This window comes from Neoarius graeffei, chromosome 5, assembly GCF_027579695.1.
Source record: "Neoarius graeffei isolate fNeoGra1 chromosome 5, fNeoGra1.pri, whole genome shotgun sequence".
In the NCBI taxonomy this organism is placed as follows: domain Eukaryota; kingdom Metazoa; phylum Chordata; class Actinopteri; order Siluriformes; family Ariidae; genus Neoarius; species Neoarius graeffei.
Window position 1 is genome coordinate 76,823,869 of NC_083573.1, and position 23,175 is coordinate 76,847,043.

At 41.8% G+C, this 23,175-nt stretch overlaps 1 protein-coding gene across 1 annotated transcript in view; it reads left to right on the plus strand.

Annotated features, from left to right (window-relative positions):
* The first annotated feature begins 300 nt into the window (after positions 1 to 300).
* The window catches only part of acvr2ba (activin A receptor type 2Ba), a 221,612-nt gene continuing 198,737 nt past the window's right edge, over positions 301 to 23,175 (plus strand). The window contains exon 1 of the mRNA XM_060922426.1: positions 301 to 781. Coding sequence (XP_060778409.1) covers positions 730 to 781 — 52 coding nt within the window. The 5' untranslated portion in view covers positions 301 to 729. The remainder of the gene's footprint in view (positions 782 to 23,175) is intronic.

Sequence of the window (23,175 nt, forward strand, 5' to 3'; positions counted from 1 at the left end):
TCGCAGGCAAGCTGGAGTCTATCCCAGCTGACTATGAGCACCCTGGACAAGTCGCCAGGGCTGACAAACAACCATTCACTCTGGATAATGTAATGTAATGTAATGCAGGATGTTTAACAGGCTTTGCATTAACACGCAAAGGCATCCTATATAATCCATATATCGAACCGTGCGCTTTAGAGCTTCACGAGTCCTTTTCATATCCCTGCAGGCTCTCTCTCTCTCTCTCTCTCTCTCTACTTTGTATTGGAACATCCGGGTCTTTCCCGCTGGCTCGGCGCCGCTCCGCTCTCCCCGCAACAGAAGCCATTTTGGACTCAGTTCAGTTTGTCCGCATGTCAGTCCGGGACCGTGTCCGTCAGCACGGGGCAGAAACAGACCGAGTGACCGAGCGGAGAGGGTTCGGAGCGCGTCGCTTCTCTCTGTTTCTCTTCTCCTCGCTGTAGAATCGCGTTGTGTTGTTCCGGGACGCTGCTTTTTTGTTTATCCGGATGTGCGCGCGTGCGCTCCTTATGGATGTGTCCGTCTTGTGAAGTTCACCGCGAGCTCGTGCGCTGCTGTTACATTGGGCTCGCGCACTTCCGAACTGTGCACGCTGTGCAGGCAGGCAGGCCGCCCGCGCGCCCGCATGTGTGTGTTTCCCCCCTCGTGTCCGTGTTTAAATGTTCCGAACGGAGCGGAGATTAAAAAGGGCAAAATCCGCTGCGCTGCTTTTTCAATAAGAGGAATATGATCGCTTCCTGGCTGACTTTTGCACTTCTTTTGGGAACTTTTGGTGCAGGTAAGGTATTATTATTATTATCATTATTATTATGTCTCATATCTTACTTGATCTCTTTGCACACATGAATGCACATCAATGATATTTTATTATTTATACAAATTTCATTTCATGCTTCATGCATCTCAAGTCTTTTTCTCTGTGGGCCATGGTGCATGGTGCATGGCTTTGAATGAATGTGGACCAAGTTTAGAATGCTATAAACCCCTTATGTCGCTGTCAGTTCATAAAAACGTTATGAGCTTGATTAGGCGTGACACAGAGCGGATCAATGAGTTGCTCAATCTGGTCTCTGCAGAGTGTGATAAAGTAAATGAGCCTGTATGGTTAGGGTTCAACTCTGTGTGTGAAAGAGATTAGGTTAATAAATCGTGCTTCCTATTACTGACCATGTGGGCTTGTGCTGCTTTTTTTTCTCCCCCCCTTAACTGTTGCCTTTCTGACTTCTTTTATTTCTTCCCATAAACAATCTGATCATCCACTTTGTACTATTTATCTTGAAATCCGAGTTGCTCTTGTATGCATGAGTAAAATTAGTGGTGCATGTGAAAGTAAAATGGGTCTGCATGATCATTTATCTTTACTGAATGTCCACTGGAGTAGTGTGATTTGTAAAATGTACATTTGCCTCTTAAAGTGCAGACTGCTTTTGTTATGCAGTTTCTCTCTTGTTTGGACCACTCTGTGCGTGCGTGGTGGTGGTGATTTGCCCTTTGCTTTGTTGCTGTTTATTCTGTGCATTCTTACAGAAATATCTTAACTAGCCTTTTTTTTCCCAAGAAAGAAAAGTCCAGTCTTATTTCCTACGTCTGCTTAAGTACGCATAACGAACTATTCCTTTTAGTAGTGATAGCTGATAATAGCTATTTCAAGCTGCAGTGCTGAATAATGTATCAAAATAGTATGTACTGGATGGATTATATATAGAGATTTATGTCTCAGTATTATCTGAGAAACACAGCTCCTGCTAATGGAGAGCCTGTTTAGGTTTTGGTCTGAGCTTTGTGTTCTGACCATACGGTCCAACAGATATTGTGAGTGGTTATTGCGTAATAGAGTTTGGGTTTGTTTGCACGCTATCTGCTCCCCTAAATCAAACGCACTGATTAGTCCGCATGCACTGACCCTTGGGAATATCCCGTATTAGTTGGCTATTCTTTGTTTTGTAAGCCAGTGTGGTGCACTTGTGATCTTGAAGGAGACGACCTTTGGATAGAAAGCCATATATATATATATATATATATATATATATTTTATATATATATATATATATTATAATTCTATATTTTTAAAAAATAAATAAAGAAAGGCACAGTGAGGGAAATGTCAAGTTTAAAGTATTTTTTTACTGAAAGTGTGGTATAGTTGGGAAAAGATACTTTGGTTCAACCGAAGACCTTTTCAACTTGAAAGTAATTTCCAGGAGGAGCAAAGTCTTCGCACTGGAGAGTTATGATGTGCAGTTTATTTTTTTTCAAGGACTTTCTAAGTGCTTGAGTGAAGTAATTCTGAGTTGTGCAAAGGTGAAAACTGCAGGGGGGAAAATATCATGCAGTATTGCCTCATTTACTGACACTTTATCAGTCAACATAAGCTGAAATGGTCAATCTGTAGAATGTGATATGGATCACAGATGTGGCTGAGCAGGAGTATTTCTGAGTATAGATCATAAATCAGTCAGCTTCTAATAACAATGTGTGTGTATATCAATTTTATATATTAGTTTAAGACCAGCCAATAGGTTGGACACCCATACTCATTCATAGGTTTTTCTGTATTTTGATTGTTTGCTACATTGTAGAACAATACTGAAGACCTCAAAGTTATGGAATTATGTGGTAAACAAAAAAGTGTTAAAACCAATATGTTTCCTATTTTAGATTCTTCAATATAGCCACCTTTATGACACTTTCCACACTGTTGGCATTATCTTAACCAGCTTCTTGAGATAGTCACCTGGAATGCTTTTCAATTAACACTTGTGCCTCGTTAAGTTAATTAGTGCAATTTCTTGCCTTCTTAATGTGTTTTAGATTGAACAGTAAATAATAATAATACAGTAAATAGCCCTATTCCACACCAGTAGTAATCCATATTATGTCAAGAACTGCTCAACTAAGTAAAGAGAAACGACATCACTTTAAAAGTAGACTACCTTTTGATTTCATAAAACCGGTGAAATTTAGTTCTCTCTGAAATTTGGTCATTGTGATATATGCTTATTTCTGTAATATCTCACAAAATATCAGGCCATTCTGTGGCTGGAAAGTTATTGAATTCAAGGGGATTCCCGAGCAAATAACGTGCATGAAATCACTCGCTTTGCACAGTCAAGCAGACAGAGGAAGTCCGAGCGTGCATGCGCAGGTTTACCTTTTTGGCATCGTCGTTTTCTTCTTCTTTCAGGTTTTATGGGAGCTGGCATCCACAGTGTTGTATTACTGCCATCTACAGGTTTACCTTGACCGTGCACTGACAGTTACATCATTCTGTTGCTAAACGAACAGCTGATCACACCGAGGTGCTGGCTGACCGCCAATATTTATTAGTTTGGTCCTGCGTTTCCTTTCCTTCGCAACATAACATCTCTTCTAGCTTTCTGTTACTGTAGTCGGTCTTCCACGTTTCATTTGCGTCCTCCGTTTTCCTTTCCCGTTTCACATTTATATCCCACAATCCCTTGCGTGAACGGGGAAAGTCCACCACGTGATGCATGACGTAGTCGCTTATATTGCGTCATGGTGAAGCAAGAAATAATAGCCGAGAATTTAGGGCCACATGGCCCTAAATTCATTAATTGTTCTATTAAAAAAAACTAATAAAATTGGAAGTCTGTGATTCGAATTCGGTAGCTTTCGGTCCACTAAACAAAAATAATTGGGTGTCGGGGAAAATTCTTTTTATGACCTAAACCTGAAAAATCTGAAAGCCAGTCTGCCTTTAAGACATGAATTGAGAAACCATTGAATTAGGTGTGTCCAAACTTTTGACTCTGTCTCTCTCTCTCAGAATTTTGGGCACATTTACTCATTCATAGTAATAAGTGTATCAGACTTTTGACTGGTGCTTTGGCAATTTATGTCCCATTGCATACCTTAATCAGAGATGTCCACAAGCGCCAGTGATTGGCGGCTTTCCCTGGTGAAAAATAAATGTGCTAAGTGTACTAAAATTTAGCATACTTTTGTGTACTTGAAGCCACACTAATCGTCAATATACTTCAAGTGTGTTTATGATTAGTTAACTTGAGGCATGCTATTTTGGAACAACTAATTTTGTACTAAATATAATTTTAATTGTAATTAAATTGTAGAAAAGTGCAACTTGAAGTGTATCTAGTGTTCTTTTATGTGCTAAAGTGGAACAACTTAAAGTATATTTTGTATACTTTAAGTATATGACTTTATATGTACTAATATGTGCTTAATTAGTACTTTGTTTGTATTATAAGTACCTTAAAAATTAGTACACTTTAGAAATTACACAACTTTCACTTAAAGTATATTTTAGTATAATATATTTCTATAAAGTGTAATATAGTATAATTATTTTAAAGTGTGTTAAAAGTGTTAGCGTGAAAGCGTGATGTTAGTATACTTTTTTATATATTTACAAAAAGTACAATTTGTGTAAGTACATTTTCAATATACTAATGAAAATATGAATATACTTTAAATACAATAAAGTACATTTTTTTTCGCCAGGGTTCTCCGCCTACACAGACGGTCTGCACCAGCTACTCGATCCCAGAGAAAAATAAAAACTTGCCTTTCAATGTTCAAGCGGTTTATATCGTCTCTGCTGTCCATAATTTGCTGCAAATCCAATTATTTCACCATGAAATTTGTTTTTAATTTGGGTTTAGCATCAAAAAGCTACGCCGGAAGTGATGCCATATTTGTTGATCGAGTCTCGCACTCTGATTGGCTGAGCTGGACCACGTGACCATGCCGTAGCATCTGTAATTATATTACACCATGTAGTTATGTTACAGAGCCAGGCAGCGTACTACAAGGGTAACTGAGAAAGCCAAGCACATGCACATCTGGAGGGAAATTTCATGCATATTTTGCAAGTATTTTACAGGGAAATGGTGAGTAATTTATTAGTTGAGAATGCACCAGAAGGCATGGAAATTTCAAAATTTTCGTGGGAGGGCATACCTCCCTAGCATTAGCGTGCATTTGGTGTGCCATGGCGGCTTTGCCACCACAAATTCCTGAGCCGCCTACTACTTTTTTTTTTTTTTAAGCTGGCTACTTCAGATTTTCTGGAGAACCGTGCTTCATCTAATTTTCTTTAACCTAGCTCCAAAATAACTAGCATTCCTTTTCAAGTTGTGAAATGAAAATTGAGTGAAAATGTTCAGAAAATGTACATTCTAATAAAATATTATTTGCATGCGATTCACCTGTGACATTTTCTAGTTGTTCAGATTGATTGTTGATTTGCGGGCTGCTAATATTGTCAGGCAGGTCAGACACAGCACGGTGGCAGTGCAAGGGGTGGGACGATAACGACAGATCCCGCTGGTGTGTCCTCGCTCGTTTTCAGATCATTGATGCTGGAATTGCAAATGATTTTGCATTGCTGTGAGGGGCTCATAAAACTTGATGTTTTGGCTGCTGCCTGCATTGTGTAATGGGCTTTGCTGTCTGCATTCCAAGGCTCCCTGGCTAAAGGCAAGGGGGTTGGGGTGTGTGTGTGTGTGTGTGTGTCCGCGCGCCTTCTAAACTCAAGTCCCTTACAGCAAACAAAGGAGGCCTCTTTGCTTGGCCATCCAGCATGGTTACGATTCTGCCTTTGCTGCTATCATCTGTGTTGGTCTCTGTTTATACACAGGCCAGAGGCTCATTTATCCTTAAGTCAAGTTACAGCACAGAGTCCGCATCGGAAATATCCAGCCATTTTGTTCGTCTGTGTGAGAGAGATGGAAAGAAGGGGTGGCCATGATTGTGCCTATATTCCATAGTAGAATAGGTGTGCAGGCATCTTGTTCCTAATTTGCATTTTGTATATATATATATTAAGGAGTGAGCGTTAATGAGCATGCGCAAGGTCAAGAAGCACAAATCTCAGCAAAACCAGTCCCACTTTGATGCTTGTATACGTTCGTGCACTGTTTTTCCAGAGGCTCGGCCACATGGTGGAGGGGACCTGGGGGGAGGGGGAGGAACTCTGAGGACGCAAAACGAGCTGAAACGGTTATCGTTTAGCCGAGTTCACCAGAGAAATAAAATGGGAGAGCGCATCACGTCGCTGGTTTATTTCCAGCATTACAGCTTTATTTGTTTGATTTGGTCTGTCATGGAGAGATTCTGTGGTACATGTTTGGATTGAGGGGGAGGGGAGAGAGAGGGAGAGAGAGAGAGGATCATGGGGGGACACTGAGTGAGATGGGGGATGGGTAGCTTCAAGAATTTAAAGAGGCAGTGCTTATATTGTCTTCTGCTGTTGTGCATTACATAGAAAACACATTCCATTCCACTTGACGGAAATGTTTCGAGCGTGATTAGGGTTTGATTTTTTTTCTAAAAAGGAGCAGTATATAAGAAATATGTATTTACCACTATTTAAGCATTATGGCAAGGTACAGAGGTTACGCAACAAGGGTTTGATCTACTTTACTCCACCGACTAAGCTGTAAGCACCTCGTATAAACAGCCGGTGAAAAGCAATAAGCTTTACTTTTCCCGTGTATAATGTACGAGTTGCACAGCAGGGTATATTGTGATTTATATTACTACGTTTTAAGTGTTATAAGATGTTGGTCTTTTTAATACAGAGGTTGCAAACACCTTATAGCAAGATGCAGTAATAAAATCATTGTATAGTTTTTTTTGTCCATATCATAGCATTGTTTGACATTAAAAATGTCAAATATGGCGGTTGTTAGTGTCAAGGTTTGACATTGAGTCAGTGTGTATAATCATATGTTTTACCTCACTGCTGACTTTTTTTTTTCCCAAAAATGCAGAGGAATACGTTTTGTCTCCTTTTTTTTTTTTTAAATTACTATTATTTTACAACCCAGTCATGTTCCTTACTTCAGTGGTTCTTATCTCTTTTGTGTCCTGTGACTCCGAGTCCCCAAATATATTACAACCCCATCTCTTGGGATGTCCCTTAAATCATACTACAACAACCTTCATTTCTTTGATGCCTGGACTGCACTGAAAGCCTTTGGCTGTAATATCAGCCATTATATCCATCAAAAAATTCCCGTGCAGGGATTGGCCAAGGATGGCTCATATGACAAATAGTTCCACCAATGATTTAAGCAATGTATCTCGTGACATCCAAAATAAAAATGGATATGCTGTGAGTCAGTCATGGTGTATCCTGGATATACCATAAACTGACATCACAATTTCAAGCTATACGGCCGACTTGAGTCACAGCTGTGGCTCCGCAAGCATTTCTGTGTGTAGATCTACGTATCATGATCATGCCTAGCGAGGCAGGCGATAGCATGGTACATTGCACATGCGCAGGTTGAAGGTCGCGCCGGTGTAAACAACAAGCATGGCTGCCTCCGGTGAGTTTTTGCCGAGATTCAATCTTAACACTTTTAATTTGGAAGTTTTTGATGAGGGATATAACTCAAATATACCATGCACTGAGAGGCTCCGGTTGAAATGATGGATTCTCTTCGGTAACTGGCACAGTACTCTTTTCTTCAGGGCTGCGCCCCTGACAAAATAATTCGTCAGGGGCACAGAACATTTTTTTTCTTCTTTGCTCCTCTTCTCTTCACCCTGTACACCGCGGACTTCTGCTACAATTCGGAGCTGTGTCACATTCAGAAGTTCGCCGATGACACAGCCATAGTAGGGTGTATCAGGGACGACAGAGAGGAGGAGTATAGGAGCCTGGTGAGGGACTTTGCTGTGTGGTGCAACAGGAACCATCTGCAGCTCAACACCTCGAAGACCAAGGAGCTGGTCATTGACTTTGGGAGGTCCAGACCAAGGTCACGACCAGTTCTGATCGAGGGAGTCGAGGTGGAGGCTGTGGATTCCTACACGTGCCTCGGGCTGTGGCTGGACAGCAAGCTGGACTGGACTTGCAACACCAATCACTTATACAGGAAGGTACAGAGCAGGCTATACTTCCTGAGGAGGCTGCGGTCCTTTAACATCTGCAGGAAACTCCTGTGGATGTTCTATCTGTCCGTGGTTGCCAGTGTCCTGTTTTACACCGTGGTGTGCTGGGGGGGGGCAGCACATCCAAGAAGGACACATCCAGGCTGGACAAACTGATCAGGCGGGCCGGCTCCGTGGTCGGCATGAAGCTGGACTCTCTGGTGACGGTGGCAGAGAAGAGGACTATGGACAAACTACTGAACATCATGGATGATGCCAGTCACCCTCTGCACACCGTCATCCGCAACCAGAGGAGCCTGTTCAGTGAGAGAATGCTCCTTCCCAAGTGCAGGATGAACAGACTTATGCCGCTTTTCCACTACAAACGCGGCTGAGTCGGGCTGAGCCGTGCCGTGCTGAGTCGAGCTGAGCGGGGCTGTTGGAGTTGCATTTCGACTACAACCGCGCTGAACCGTGCTGGCTGGAAGTGGGTGGACACATTGGGTGGAGTTAGCGAAAGTGGGTGGACGTCAGGTGATGTCGTTAAGCAGCGCAAACAGTGACATCAGTGATCTTTTAAGCGGTAGTCTCACGACCCGGATAGTAAACAATAAACATGGAGGACATGGAGTCGTTAGTGTTGCTGGTCTTGGTGCTGTGGCTTGTTGTCACCGACAACGCCAACAGATACTGGCAAGAGTGTATAGATGAGGCGAGGCGCATAAGGCTTCAGAAATTCTCGTAATTCGTAATTCTTCTTCTTCCGGGTTTACGGTGTTTACAGATCCCAGCGCGCTCGCGGGGCGTGTGTGGGCATGTGAGGACACTCCTCCTCACCAATCAGTGCACAGGGGAGTGTCTGCTCACGCCCCCAACCTCACTCGGCTCGCTTTGGCTCGCTTCAGCCCCACTCCAAAACGGTGCGAGTTTTAGGGGCTAAGCAGGGCTGAAGCGAGCTGAGTCGTGCTGGTTTTTGGTAGTCGAAACGCGAGCCGTGTCGGGCTGAAGCGAGCTGAAGTGAGCTGAAAAAGGGTAGTGGAAAAGGGCCATTAAAAACTCCTTTGTCCCTCATGCCGTCAGACTGTATAACTCCTCTCTGGGTGGGAGGAAGGGTAACAGGAGGACGGGAAGAAGCAGTAGCCTAGCCTGACAAAAAGCAATACTGGACAATGTGCAATATAAATGTGCAATATCGTGCAATAATAATAATAATTTTTTTTTGTATCTGTAAATACTTAATTTATCTAGAAGTTTTCTCTATTTTCTATTCTCCGTTTATCCTGTAATGATGCTACTGGAATTTTAATTTCCCTGAGGGAACTCGCCCAAAGGGATCAATAAAGTTCTATCTAATCTAATCTAATCTAAAATAGTATGATACCAGTCACCTCAGAGAATCCATCATTTCAACCGGAGCTGCTCAGTGTGGGGTATATTTGATTACTGTTGTAAACATCTTACACTGTTATCTCTACTGCCAGTTCTAGCATGTTTAGAACTTTATCACGAAGGGATTTTGGACTTGAGGATCTTTTTCATAGTTCTTAGAACTGTTGGAAGATGTTTGCACTGCAGAATCTGAGAACGATTGTAGTTCTTAGAATGCTGTTTTGAGGGACTTTTTTTAAGCTCTTACTTAAAAAAGTAGGGTACTCTCCCAACACAAGAGGAACCATGAGTGATGTAAGGGGGGAATGGACAAATGAACCAACAGAGAAGTCCAGGTTTTATTGAGCATATATGTGATGGAGGAAATGGTGATTTTGACATGTCTAAGCAAGATATAAAATCTTCGCTAGCATTTCCTGCTAACATTACACTAGCAAGCCAGCTTCAGTGTTCCTACTGGCGGTGCAAATGCAAGCAGGGAAAAAAAAACCCCTTGTAGGTATGTAGTTCTCGGGGGCGCTCCCCAGTGGGTAGTTCCTCTCAATAAGTCCTGAGAAATGTCTGGTCTGAAAGCACTGAAACATAATGGCTATCAAAAGCACAGAAGAATATGGCATAGCTGATTAGAACTAAACAAAAGGACTACAGATTTTTGTACTGTACACTGCCATGTGTTGCCTGTTCTCATAGTCTCTCTCTCTCTCTTTCTTTCAGCTTGTAATGATGTGTTCAATCCTGACAGGGAAAGAGATTTTAAGTTGTTTTCAAAATTAAGAAAATAACAGTTAAAGGTAGGCTGCCTTTCAGATTTTTCAAGTGTAGGTCATAAAAAATAATTATTACACCCAATTATTTTTGTTTAGGGGACCGAAAGCTATTGAATTCGAATCACAGACTTCCCATCTTATTCTTTTTTTAAATAGAACAATTAATGAATTTAGCACCATGTGGCCCTAAATTCTCCGCTATTTTTTCCTGCTTCACCATGACCCAATTCAAGATACTACATCATGCATCACGTGGTGGGCTTTCCCTGTTCACTCAAGGCATTGTGGGATACAAATTTGAAATAGGAGAGAAAAATGGAGGCTGTGAGTGTACGAATGAAATGTGGAAGACCGACTACAGTAACGGAAAGCGAGAAGAAAAGACGTTATGTTGCAAAGGAAAGGAAACGCAGGACCAAACTAATAAATTCGGCGGTCAGCGAGCACCTCGGTGTGACCAGCTGTTCATTTAGTGACAGAATGATGGAACTGTCAGTGCACGGTCAAAGGTAAACCTGCACACATGGACTTCCTCTGTCTACTTGACTGCGCAAAGCGAGCGATTTCATGCACATTATCTGCTCGGGAATCCCTTCAAATTAAATAACTTCCCGGCCACAGAATGGCCTGATATTTTGTGTGATATTTCAGAAATAAACATGTATCACAATGACCAAATTTCAGAGGGAACTAAATTTCATCGATTTTATGAAATCGAAAGGCCATCTAGTTTTAAATGTTTGTTTTTTGCTTTATATACAGTACTGTGCAAAAGTCTTAGGCACCCTATTTTTTTTTTTTTTCATACTTTCAAACTTTGTTATAGATTTCTATTTTATGACTTCGACATTATCGAGTCAGTAGAAAAACTTTTTGGACTTCTGAACGTTCGTTTTCCAGCAAAAAAATTAAATATTACAGAAAAAAAATTTGTATCTGAGCAGCATACTACATAAGAGAACACTTTTCATATTAAAAAAGAAAATATAATGAAGGCTACTGGGTTTGGGCGCAAAATTAAGAAGCGAGTGTGACAGTCCAAGTGTCCAGAAGAACCAGGGCTGGTTCTGTAAGACGCTCAGTAAAACCTCCAGCTCATTTCATTATCAAACTGCACTCATTATACCTGAGATGACGACTTTTTTTTTTTTTAAAGCAAAGGGTCGTCTCCATATATTGACTTTGTTACCTCCGCCAAGGAGGTTATGTTTTTGGTAGCGTTGGTTTGTTTGTTTGTTGGTTGGTTTGTCTGTTAGCAACATTACGGAAAAAGTTATGAACGGATTGCTCTGAAATTTTTTCCAGAGGTGTGACTGGGCACAAGTAACAATCCATTAAATTTTGGCGGTAAATCTGGATCTCGGATTTTTTTAAAGGATTCTTGGCGGAGGTCTGCACTCTCCGAGTGCTTTTCTAGTTTTATTTATTATGGCTTACTGCTGTTTTATAGCATTTTTTTTTTTTTAAATGTTGAAACATTTCATTATTTTTTAAGCCATTTTTGCTCTACTGCATTTCTTTACACATGCCTCAGACTTTTGCACAGTACTGTGTGTGTGTGTGTGTGTGTGTGTGTGTGTATAAAAAATACACCAGGATGTGCAAAAAGACCGTAATATAATTCTCCTTTAATTTGCAGCACCAGCTTGTGTATTTTTTTTAAATTGTTGGTTGATCCTGTTGTACTGTGATCTTTTTAGACGAGGTCACCATACTGTGAACATTTCAAACTGTAACACCCCGGTCACATGATCAGCGGATAAGATTTGGGATTAAGTTCTTTATCTGGGGGGAAAAAGTCCACAAAAATTATTTAAATTAATTATGCAAATATTAAAGCATTACCTTTTCATTTTTGTGTTCTTTTTTTTTTAAACATTTTTATGCCTTTTTCCTAATAAAGTGATAAGTGCACAAAGTGTAAATAACCATTTCACAGACAGAATCAGACACAATATTAATTATCTTTTCGTGGCTAAAATTAGATGATCAGGCATTTATCAAATAAAGAGCAGTTTAATTAATCAAGTTACTGCAATCTGGCCATCTCTCATTAAAGTCATCACAAAGACGTGACTGTTTTTTTTTTTCATGTTCATGCGAACACTGTATAAAGTTCTCCAGGCCTGTCTCTGTCACTTCGACACCAGTCTTTTACAACCCCGATTCCAAAAAAGTTGGGACAAAGTACAAATTGTAAATAAAAACGGAATGCAATAATTTACAAATCTCAAAAACTGATATTGTATTCACAATAGAACATAGACAAGATATCAAATGTCGAAAGTGAGACATTTTGAAATTTCATACCAAATATTGGCTCATTTGAAATTTCATGACAGCAACACATCTCAAAAAAGTTGGGACGGGGCAATAATGCCGCTTTTCCACTACCAACGCGGCTGAGTTGGGCTGAGCCGTGGTGTGCTGAGTTGGGCTGAGTCGAGCTGAGTGGGGCTGTTGGAGTTGCATTTCGACTACAACCGCGCTGAACCGTGCTGGCTGGAAGTGGGTGGACACATTGGGTGGAGTTAGCGAAAGTGGGTGGACGTCACGTGATGTCGTTAGGCGGCGCAAACAGTGACATCAGTGACCTTTTAAGCGGTAGTCTCACAACCCGGAGAGTAAACAATAAACATGGAGGACATGGAGTCGTTAGTGTTGCTGGTCTTGGTGCTGTGGCTTGTTGTCACCGACAACGCCAACAGATACTGGCAAGAGCTTATAGATGAGGCGAGGCGCATAAGGCTTCATAATTCTTGTAATTCTCCTTCTTCCGGGTTTACGGTGTTTACAGATCCCAGCGTGCTCGCGGGGCGTGTGTGGGCGTGTGAGGACACTCCTCCTCACCAATCAGTGCACAGGGGAGTGTCTGCTCACGCCCCCAACCTCACTCGGCACGGTTTGGCTCGCTTCAGCCCCACTCCAAAACCGTGCGAGTTTTGGGGGCTGAGCAGGGTTGAAGCGAGCTGAGTCGTGCTGTTCTTAGATAGTCGAAACGCGAGCCGTGTCGGGCTGAAGTGAGCTGAAGCAAGCTGAAGTGAGCTGAAAAAGGGTAGTGGAAAAGGGCCATAAGAGGCTGGAAAAGTTAAAGGTACAAAAAAGGAACAGCTGGAGGATCAAATTGCAACTCATTACAGTAGGTCAATTGGCAATAGGTCATATTAACATGACTGGGTATAAAAAGAGCATCTTGGAGTGGCAGCGACTCTCAGAAGTAAAGATGGGAAGAGGATCACCAATCCCCCTAATTCTGTGCCGACAAATTGTGGGAGCAATATCAGAAAGGAGTTCGACAGTGTAAAATTGCAAAGAGTTTGAACATATCATCTACAGTGCATAATATCATCAGAAGATTCAGAGAATCTGGAAGAATCTCTGTGCGTAAGGGTCAAGGCCGGAAAACCATACTGGGTGCCCGTGATCTTCGGGCCCTTAGATGGCACTGCATCACATACAGGCATGCTTCTGTATTGGAAATCACAAAATGGGCTCAGGAATATTTCCAGAGAACATTATCTGTGAACACAATTCACCGTGCCATCCGCCGTTGCCAGCTAAAACTCTATAGTTCAAAGAAGAAGCCGTATCTAAACATGATCCAGAAGCGCAGACGTCTTCTCTGGGCCAAGGCTCATTTAAAATGGACTGTGGCAAAGTGGAAAACTGTTCTGTGGTCAGATGAATCAAAATTTGAAGTTCTTTATGGAGATCAGGGACGCCATGTCATTCGGACTAAAGAGGAGAAGGACGACCCGAGTTGTTATCAGCGCTCAGTTCAGAAGCCTGCATCTCTGATGGTATGGGGTTGCATTAGTGCATGTGGCATGGGCAGCTTACATATCTGGAAAGACACCATCAATGCTGAAAGGTATATCCAGGTTCTAGAGCAACATATGCTCCCATCCAGATGACGTCTCTTTCAGGGAAGACCTTGCATTTTCCAACATGACAATGCCAAACCACATACTGCATCAATTACAGCATCATGGCTGCGTAGAAGAAGGGTCCGGGTACTGAACTGGCCAGCCTGCAGTCCAGATCTTTCACCCATAGAAAACATTTGGCGCATCATAAAACGGAAGATACAACAAAAAAGACCTAAGACAGTTGAGCAACTAGAATCCTACATTAGACAAGAATGGGTTAACATTCCTATCCCTAAACTTGAGCAACTTGTCTCCTCAGTCCCCAAGTCTCTCGCAGTTCGTTTTGTGACACGGTATTTTCTTTTTATTGTAGAATAATCTTGCGTTTACATTTTTTTTTTTTGGCATTTAGAAGTTTAAGAACTCAAGAACAAAGACTCAGTACTTGTTCTGAAGTCTGCATGAAAATTTGTAGTCTAGAGCTTAGTCTCGAGCTGCTCAGTTCCATCGTAGAGACACATTGCATTGTGGTGTAAAAAGCCTCTTGGTACAGGAACGCTCATATGGTGCAAATGTGTTCTCATTGCTTGTTTTGACAGAAGCTCAGCATGAATAAAGCAAGAGTTTCTTGGAAGTGTTATCTAGTACTTTTTTTTTCTCCTTCCTCAAAGAACTGAATCCTAAGGGTTCATTCATGCCCTTTATCTGCTCACAAGGGACGAGCTGGCATTAGATTTGAAACGTGAGCTAATTGGTGCTTGAAATGCAAATATCTGGAGATTTTCACTGTAATTTGAAAACTATTATAATATGATTTAAAACCCTAAAGTTTCAGTTCCGTTTTGTAGATGTTGTTAATTACAAATGTGGTCAAATCCAAGCACGTGAAGTTGTTCTTTAAGAGCATGAAGATGCTGGAATGTGATAAATACGCTGAACACACGAACCAGCTGTGGCTTTCATTTTCCAGTAACACACTGGAGCCGTGTTGTTTTGTAACTGTGACTGATGTGTGTTGAGCATCTTGAGGAAAAGCTGAGTAAAACTTTTCATCCAAGGGACATTTGGATATTCGATGAAATGGAACAAGTCTTGGCAAAGTGCTGTGGTAGTGGCACTGTATCATGGTGTTGTGGGTTAAACAACGTTTGTAAATTAATTGAAAATGATTTATCGACATAAGCAAAATAAATTGGATTTAAGACCAGTTCAAGCTTTCAGTACTAGCTTCGGGAGAGGAAAAAAAAATGAAGGTTGAGATTGGCCCAAAGTACCTTTCTACCAATTTTCGATTATGGTGATGTATATATGCATGCTCATATTTCTTTTTTTGAAAAAGTTGGATGTAGTGTATCATGCTGCTTTAAGTTTTGTGACAGACGCAAAAGCAAGATCATTGTAAACTGTATGAAATGGTTCAATGGACGTCACTGTCGCTCGCTCAGAAGGAAAAGTCATGTTCTGATTTTCATAGTTAAAGCACTGATTGGTAAATTGCCACCCTATATCAGTAATCTGTTGTCACGTCAAACCTGTGCTTGCAGCACAAGCCAAGGTCATCAAATGAAATAATCTTCAACATCCCAACAACACAAACAGTGCTGGGCAAAACTGCCTTTAGCTCATTTGCACCATATGCCTGGAATGAACTTCAGAACATACTAAATCTTGAGTTATGACCGTCTTTCAATGTATTTAAAAGCAACGATTACAGAACAATGTCATTGTTTCTAACCGAGCTTCTCTGGTTTCATAACACGTCTTAACTGTACCCTCCTCCATGTCTTTTTTTTTTTTTCTTTATTCTTTGTTCTTTTAAACCGAATGTTTTATTGTAGTGTGCGTCTTCTGTTATGGTCTTTGTATTTGCTGTAACTTTTTGCCACCTATCCTGGCCAGGACTCCCTGGTAGAAGAGATCTCATCTCATCTCATTATCTCTAGCTGCTTTATCCTTCTACAGGGTCGCAGGCAAGCTGGAGCCTATCCCAGCTGACTACGGGCGAAAGGCAGGGTACACCCTGGACAAGTCGCCAGGTCATCACAGGGCTGACACATAGACACAGACAACCATTCACATTCACACCTATGGTCAATTCAGAGTCACCAGTTAACCTAACCTGCATGTCTTTGGACTGTGGGGGCACCCGGAGGAAACCCACGCGGACACGGGGAGAACATGCAAACTCCGCACAGAAAGGCCCTCGCTGGCCACAGGGCTCGAACCCGGACCTTCTTGCTGTGAGGTGACAGCACTAACCACTACACCACCGCGCCGCCCCGGTAGAAGAGATATTGTATCTCAATGGGACCTTCCTGGAAAAATAAAGGCTAAATAAATAAAAATAAAAAGATTTGAAAGGAGCCATAGATGAAGCTTTTCTACAGAGACGGCACAAACCACCCCGACACCTTGTGCATCGGCCAATACCATAACCGTCTCTTTCAAATGTTTTCGAAATACTGCTCTGAGGAAGGTGTTGTGTGATGACCCTGCCTCTTTTGGCTGCGTGTGTGTGTTTTTATGCCTAGTAGGTATGGCTGGCCTGTTATGCCCCTTTTCCACCAAAGCAGTTCCAGGGCTGGTTCGGGGCCAGTGCTTAGTTTGGAACCGGGTTTTCTGTTTCCACTGACAAAGAACTGGCTCTGGGGCCAGAAAAACCGGTTCCAGGCTAGCACCAACTCTCTGCTGGGCCAGAGGAAAGAACTGCTTATGTCAGCGGGGGGGGGTGGAGTTGTTAAGACCAACAACAGTAACAAGACCACGAAAGAGCGCCATTTTTAAGCGACGAGAAGCAGCAGCTGTACAAACGCGAAATCATCCATTATTATTGTTCTTGTTGTTGTTGTTGCTGCTGCTTCTTCCATGTTGTTTTTGCTTCGATATTCGCGCCAAGGTTTATGCAAACGTAGCGACATAACTGACGTATACAGCGATTTTAATGACGTGGCTTCCCTTAGCACCGCGAGCTATGGAAAAGCAAACTGGTTCTCAGCTGGCTCGCAAGTTGAATGAGTTGTGAACCAGCACCAGCACTGGCCCCGAACCAGCCCTGGAACTGATTTGGTGGAAAAGGGGTATTATTGGGAACAACTCGGCACCAGGATCCTGTTTGTACACTGCATGAGGAAGAAGAAAGGTTACCCTACAGGTTTCATCACATCACATTATATCCCAGACGAGCCCCCACTTTGTCACGACCAGCTCAAAATCATGACCAATCACAGGAGGTACAAAAAGAAGTGAAAGATCTTATTTTATTCAAAAGCCACTCTGGTCGAGCAGGTCCTGACAGCTGTTCACCCGTTTCTGCATGCTTGAGCTCACAACTGCCCATGATTGGGTAGTTGAGCTCATAACTGCCCGTGATTGGCTAGTTGAGCTCACAACTGCCCGTGATTGGCCACCCCTCCCTCTCTCCCTCTCTGAGTCCATTTTGCTCTATAGATAGTTTTCACATGACGTGTCAGAGTCGGGGATTCCCTGGTGGCGGCCATCTTGGAGGGCAAGCTTACCGTACGGGTCACTGAGCACACATTGTAGCGCACGAGTTACATTCATTTATATATTATTTACATTTATTTAAAGCTAGCAATGGTGCAAACTTGTTGTATTCACGGCTGTCGTAATAGGTCAGATGATGAAGTCAAGCGGAGCTTTTATGGAATTCCCACTGTACGGGAGCATGAAGGCGAGCAAGCAAAGAAACTCAGCATACAAAGGAGAAATCTATGGCTTGCGAGAATCAACCGCAAGGATTATCAGCCTTCCAAACACAGCAAAGTCTGCTCTGATCATTTTATAAGTGGTAAGTTGTTTAAATAAACAATCAATTGTGTTTAAGTTTGTTTTTGGAAGCCAAAACATCATGTGAACAATCTCCTGGAGAATGCCTAACTGGAACCGCTGAGTGTACATTTACATTGTAATGTACACTTAATATCGCTCGTTTGTCACGTTTCTATTTGACACTTGTCACTTCACTCGCGCAAGGGTCATTTTTGAAAAACATTTTAGGTCTATTCTGTAGTCCCGAGCAGTGTGCAGGACTGCGCAAATGTGCGCAGCTTCCCGATTGATTTTGCCGACATTGATCTTTATTTTAGAAAACTGACTATATAACTTCATAAATTCGTCCGAGATAATGCAGCCAGTAGTGGCGATGGTCCGTTTTGTTTGCCCTCCAAGATGGCGGCTGGGGGGCGTTCCCCGGAATGCTGTGACGTCAGTGAAAACTATCTATTGGACTCCCAGCCATAGATGTTTGTGGCTTCATCGGGATTCAAACTCGCAATCTCTGGATGATCGGCTGTACACTTTTGGTGTGCAACTTGGGGGGGTTTAAAGTGTAACCACTTCTCTTATGATGGGGAAGCCATGGCCTAGTGGTTAATGATGCAGTTTTGCAACCAAAAGGTTGCCAGTTTGATTCCCTGGACCAGCATGAATGGCTGAAGTGCCCTTGAGCAAGGCATGTAACCCCCAAACTGCTCCCCAGGCTGTACATTGCTCTGGATAAGAGCGTCTACTAAATAGCTACCTGTCATGTAATGGTCATCTTAAATGACCAAACTCAAACACAGCTCACTAACACAGCATGCATGACTCAATGCTATGAGCCTAAAGGCCAATTTACACTTCCGTGCAGAATCTCCACTGTAAGTACGGCATCGACACGTGCTTGGTGAAATATTTCTACCTGCAGGTAAGGTGCGTGCCTCCTCTAGGAAGTGTCGTTGGATGAAACTCACCACAATTTACTAATTTTGCACATGGTAGAAGAGCGAGGAAAAAAAAAATCAGAGTTCTGTGTTTTCACTGTAGGAATAATAAACAAAGTAACACTGGCAAAATGTTGTTTTGAAACAAATTTTACCGGAGGGAAAAGAAACCTCTCGTGATTAATTATAAACCGAGTGAATTCTCACTGAAAGCATTTCCGAAGTGTTTGAACGCTTCTGCATTCAGCAGTATGAGCGTCTCAAAGCACTTCAGTATAACTAGTGTTTAAATACACAATTCTATCAATCACTGATTGACGGATGCTTTATTTTTATTGACTTGCTTTGGTTTACACCACAGACACTGCAGGATTAACCTGGCTGTTATCATGAACTACAGCCGCTATAGAACCTCCTAGTTTATATCAGCGTTTCTTAACCTTTTTTCAGTCACGGTACCCTTCAGAAGTATGCAAATTCTCAAGGCACCCCCATATAAAATATACGCAGTCACGCTGACCGTACGCTGACCCTGGCAGTGACGTTGTGACATGGGAAAGGGGGCCGTGAGACAAATTTTGATGATGCATGAGGTGGCGATGATCTGCATTAGTGTAACTATCATTTTTTTGACTTTTAATTCATTTTATTTATTTCAATGTTAGAATATATAATTTTTTGACGGCACCCCGGTTGAGAAAGGCTGGTTTATATACAGTATCTATTAGGGCTGTTGGTCGATTAAAATATTTAATCGCATTCTTGTCCGTCGTTGATTTGCGATTAATCGCACATTTTAAAAAAAAAATCTGTTCTGAATCAGCGGTCTCAAAAGTAGCCGGTCACCGGCGGCAAATCGCCGGCTATGGCTTGTTATGCTGCTGGCTATTGTCAGTCGAGTCACAAAATTTAATATTAAATATTTCTGACAGCAAAAAAAGTTGTGAACGTAAATTACATCCACTATGTCATGTATGTCCGTTGCCGCGTCAACTGTGTTTACATCCTCGACACGAGTGCAGCCATTACTGCCACCTGTGTTGCCAGATTGGGAGGTTTCCCGCCCAATCTGGGCGGTTTTAAGTGCATTTTGGCGGGTTTTGAACATATTTTGGGCTGTAAAACGTCAGCAGTATCTGGCAACATATTTTTTTACTTAATACAAGAAAGTAATGGATGCCAACGTTTTTGCCAAAATGGTATTTTATTTTCCATTGTTTAGGCAGCTTCAGCATCATACTGTGAGATTCTGTTCAAATTGTTTTTTTTCTTCTATGAAGCCTGAGCCTTTTATTTTATTAGTTTATAATTATTGTTTAATTTAGTCTTCAGGAGAGACTGCCTGCACACAGTACTAGTATTAATAGTTTTTTTTCTTACATGAAAGCTGAGGCATTTATATTATATTTTAAGGTAACTTCATGTTGTGCTGTGAGGTTCTGTGCACTTTAACTTTTGAACCAACAGGTGCATTTGGATAAGTAAAGCCTATTTTTCTGCATTTTTGTAGTCCTGGTAATCTTTTATATTGGTAAAGTTGTTTATAGGATCATTTCTCAGTGTCTGTTTTTTTTAATCAATAGGTTTTCAGTAATAACTTAATATTTAACATATCACTCAATTTTAAACAACCCCCGCACCTCCCCCATGGGCTGCCCCCATAGTCTCCAAAATTTCTGTGGGAAACACTAGCGTGCGTAACAATGCTAATCAAGCTTAAGCTAGACGACCCGCCTCAAATACCCGTCCCGGGTAAATGTTATCCCAATTTTAGATAGCCTGTTCCAAACCATCCCACCCCATGAAAAATTCGTACTTGCATATCTCTCTCTCTCTCTCTCTCTCTCTCTCTCTCTCTCTCTCTCTCTCTCATATATATATATATATATATATATCCCTGCACGCTTTGCGTGCATTATGTCTGCCGCTGGCAGACATTTTACCATTTTGCACCCTGCTGTAAATTATTTGTACCCTGCTATTCTCCCAAACTTTGAAGCCCCTGCTGAATGTGCCTTAAAGGGATACTTTTCATGTTTTGGGGGCGTGGGAGTGGACAAATATACTTGCTTTATGCAAATGTATGTGTGTGGACCGGTCAGGAAGAATAAGGCTGGACACGGCAAAAATGATTTTTGTGGGTATTTTATTCCCTCACTGCATTTAAAAAATAAAGCAGTGTTAACTTTATAATTTTGAGGGTTTAGTACAGTTCAGTGTGAACAAAACAATCTAGTACTTTCCTCTAGTTCTGTCCTGAACTTCCAGCCTCAAACTATGCGATAAATAGAACTAAACACACTCGGTGATGTGGACTCTGGACAACAGTAGTGGCTGTGTTTAAATAAAGAAACTAAAAATACAAAACCCAGATCAATACATTTGTTGAGCCACACAGCTCGTAAAGATGTTTTCCAGTGAAATGCAAAAACTCACTGGGAAATGTACAGAACATTCAGGAGCAAAAACTGCATTTATAAACACTTTTACATCACTCACACCTTTCTCAGAATTGATGTAATTTTTTGTAAGTAGCCCAATAAAGTTGTTAAAAAAACCACACTCCGTCTCGCTCTAGTGTGTAGCCTGTGCGCTGGCACGCGCGCGCACACACACACACACACCTGGACCTTACCATGTCGTCCCTCTGGACCATCAAAAGCAGATTAAAAAAATACACACACATTTTATGTAAACAGTCAGAATGCAACATAAGTTGATTCTGTACATAAGTGCACTTTATCACGACTTGCACCGACTTGCTACATCGTTCACTCGTGTTATGTCACTTCCTGATTTCACAAACTACGGGGGAGGGGGCACAGAGCATGCATGCGTTAATCAAAGCGTGAAAAAAAATGAACGCAAATTCCTTTTATCACGTTAACTTCGAGAGCCCTAATCTCTATATTAACACATTATCATGATGGATTTCTGATTTCCACGGAGAAGAAGGAGCAGCTGGAAAAGTGATGCTGCCAAGTGGCCCAATCACAGTTGTTGTGCGCTGCATTGCCGCAACGTGTAGCTATATTTTGAGAGAGGTGCACATCAGTCTGTGGCGTAGGGTACATGGCGACGCCGTATGTGGAAGTATAGATTGGCCTTAAGACTGCAGCAAACACAAAATATTAGGAGTTAGTTAACTAGTTAATAAGGGAGGGTTATTCATAATGGCTCATAAAGGAGATGATTTATTTCATAAGGAAAGCACAACTTCTTTATCTTCGTGCTCTCTCCGAAAGGCAGCAAGCAGTTGGATGCTGTTTAGCTATAAACTGGTTCTCTCCTCACATCACACAAAGAAAGATAGTATTTAAGTCTGGATAGCATCTTGATTTTTTTTTTTTCCTCAAGATTTTATTACTGTTCATTCTCCATGATATCCAATTCAGAATTTTCTGCTGATATCACATGGCTGCCATCACTGCATGTATCTATTTCATTTCAGGAGCATATTATAATTAATTACGTTTATTATGTGGAATGAAATAACAACAGCTACAGGGCTAAAAATTAACTTCAGTGCTTGGTTGACACTCGGGCCAGTATCCCTGAATTCTTAGTGGCTCAGGCTAAAATAAAGTGGCCCTTAAAGGAGATGCACAGAACCTTTATTTTTAAATAAATTTCTGAGTGGATAGTATCTCCATCCTTGACTCTTGTATGCTGCATAAATAGGAATAAAAATATATATTTTTGAGAGTTAAAATCAACCGCAAAGTTGGCATTCAAGCTGCCCCGCTGAGCCAGCCAGTCCCGAGTGCGTGACGTCACAGCAGGAACCGGTTTTAAGGCCGAGGCCTTTTACAGCTATAGACCAAAGTCTCATCTCATTATCTCTAGCCGCTTTATCCTTCTACAGGGTCGCAGGCAAGCTGGAGCCTATCCCAGCTGACTACGGGCGAAAGGCGGGGTACACCCTGGACAAGTCGCCAGGTCATCACAGGGCTGACACATAGACACAGACAACCATTCACACTCACATTCACACCTACGGTCAATTTAGAGTCACCAGTTAACCTAACCTGCATGTCTTTGGACTGTGGGGGAAACCGGAGCACCCGGAGGAAACCCACGCGGACACGGGGAGAACATGCAAACTCCACACAGAAAGGCCCTCGCCGGCCCCGGGGCTCGAACCCAGGACCTTCTTGCTGTGAGGCGACAGCACTAACCACTACACCACCATGCCGCCCCTAGACCAAAGTCATATAAATAAAAATTTATGGTGAAAGTAAGAAACACCGTTACCGACTCGTTCAACTAAGACTGATTTGACTTCACTGATTGTGGGTTGACTCTCATTAAAACAGGATCGGTGTTATAACTTATGCAACATACATGTACATGCATGCATTTTCACTGATAAACCGTAAAAGGCTAATTAAATAATCAGATGAACTGAGGCAATCACATTCTGAAGCAAATTAAATAATCTTATACTGGTAACTTAAACACAATACAAGTTCCATGTATTAATCTAAATGCAGGTAAACAACGTGTTGTTTTTGTTGTTTTATATCCAAATGAGAGTCGGAGCTTACCCGTCTGTGTTCTCGC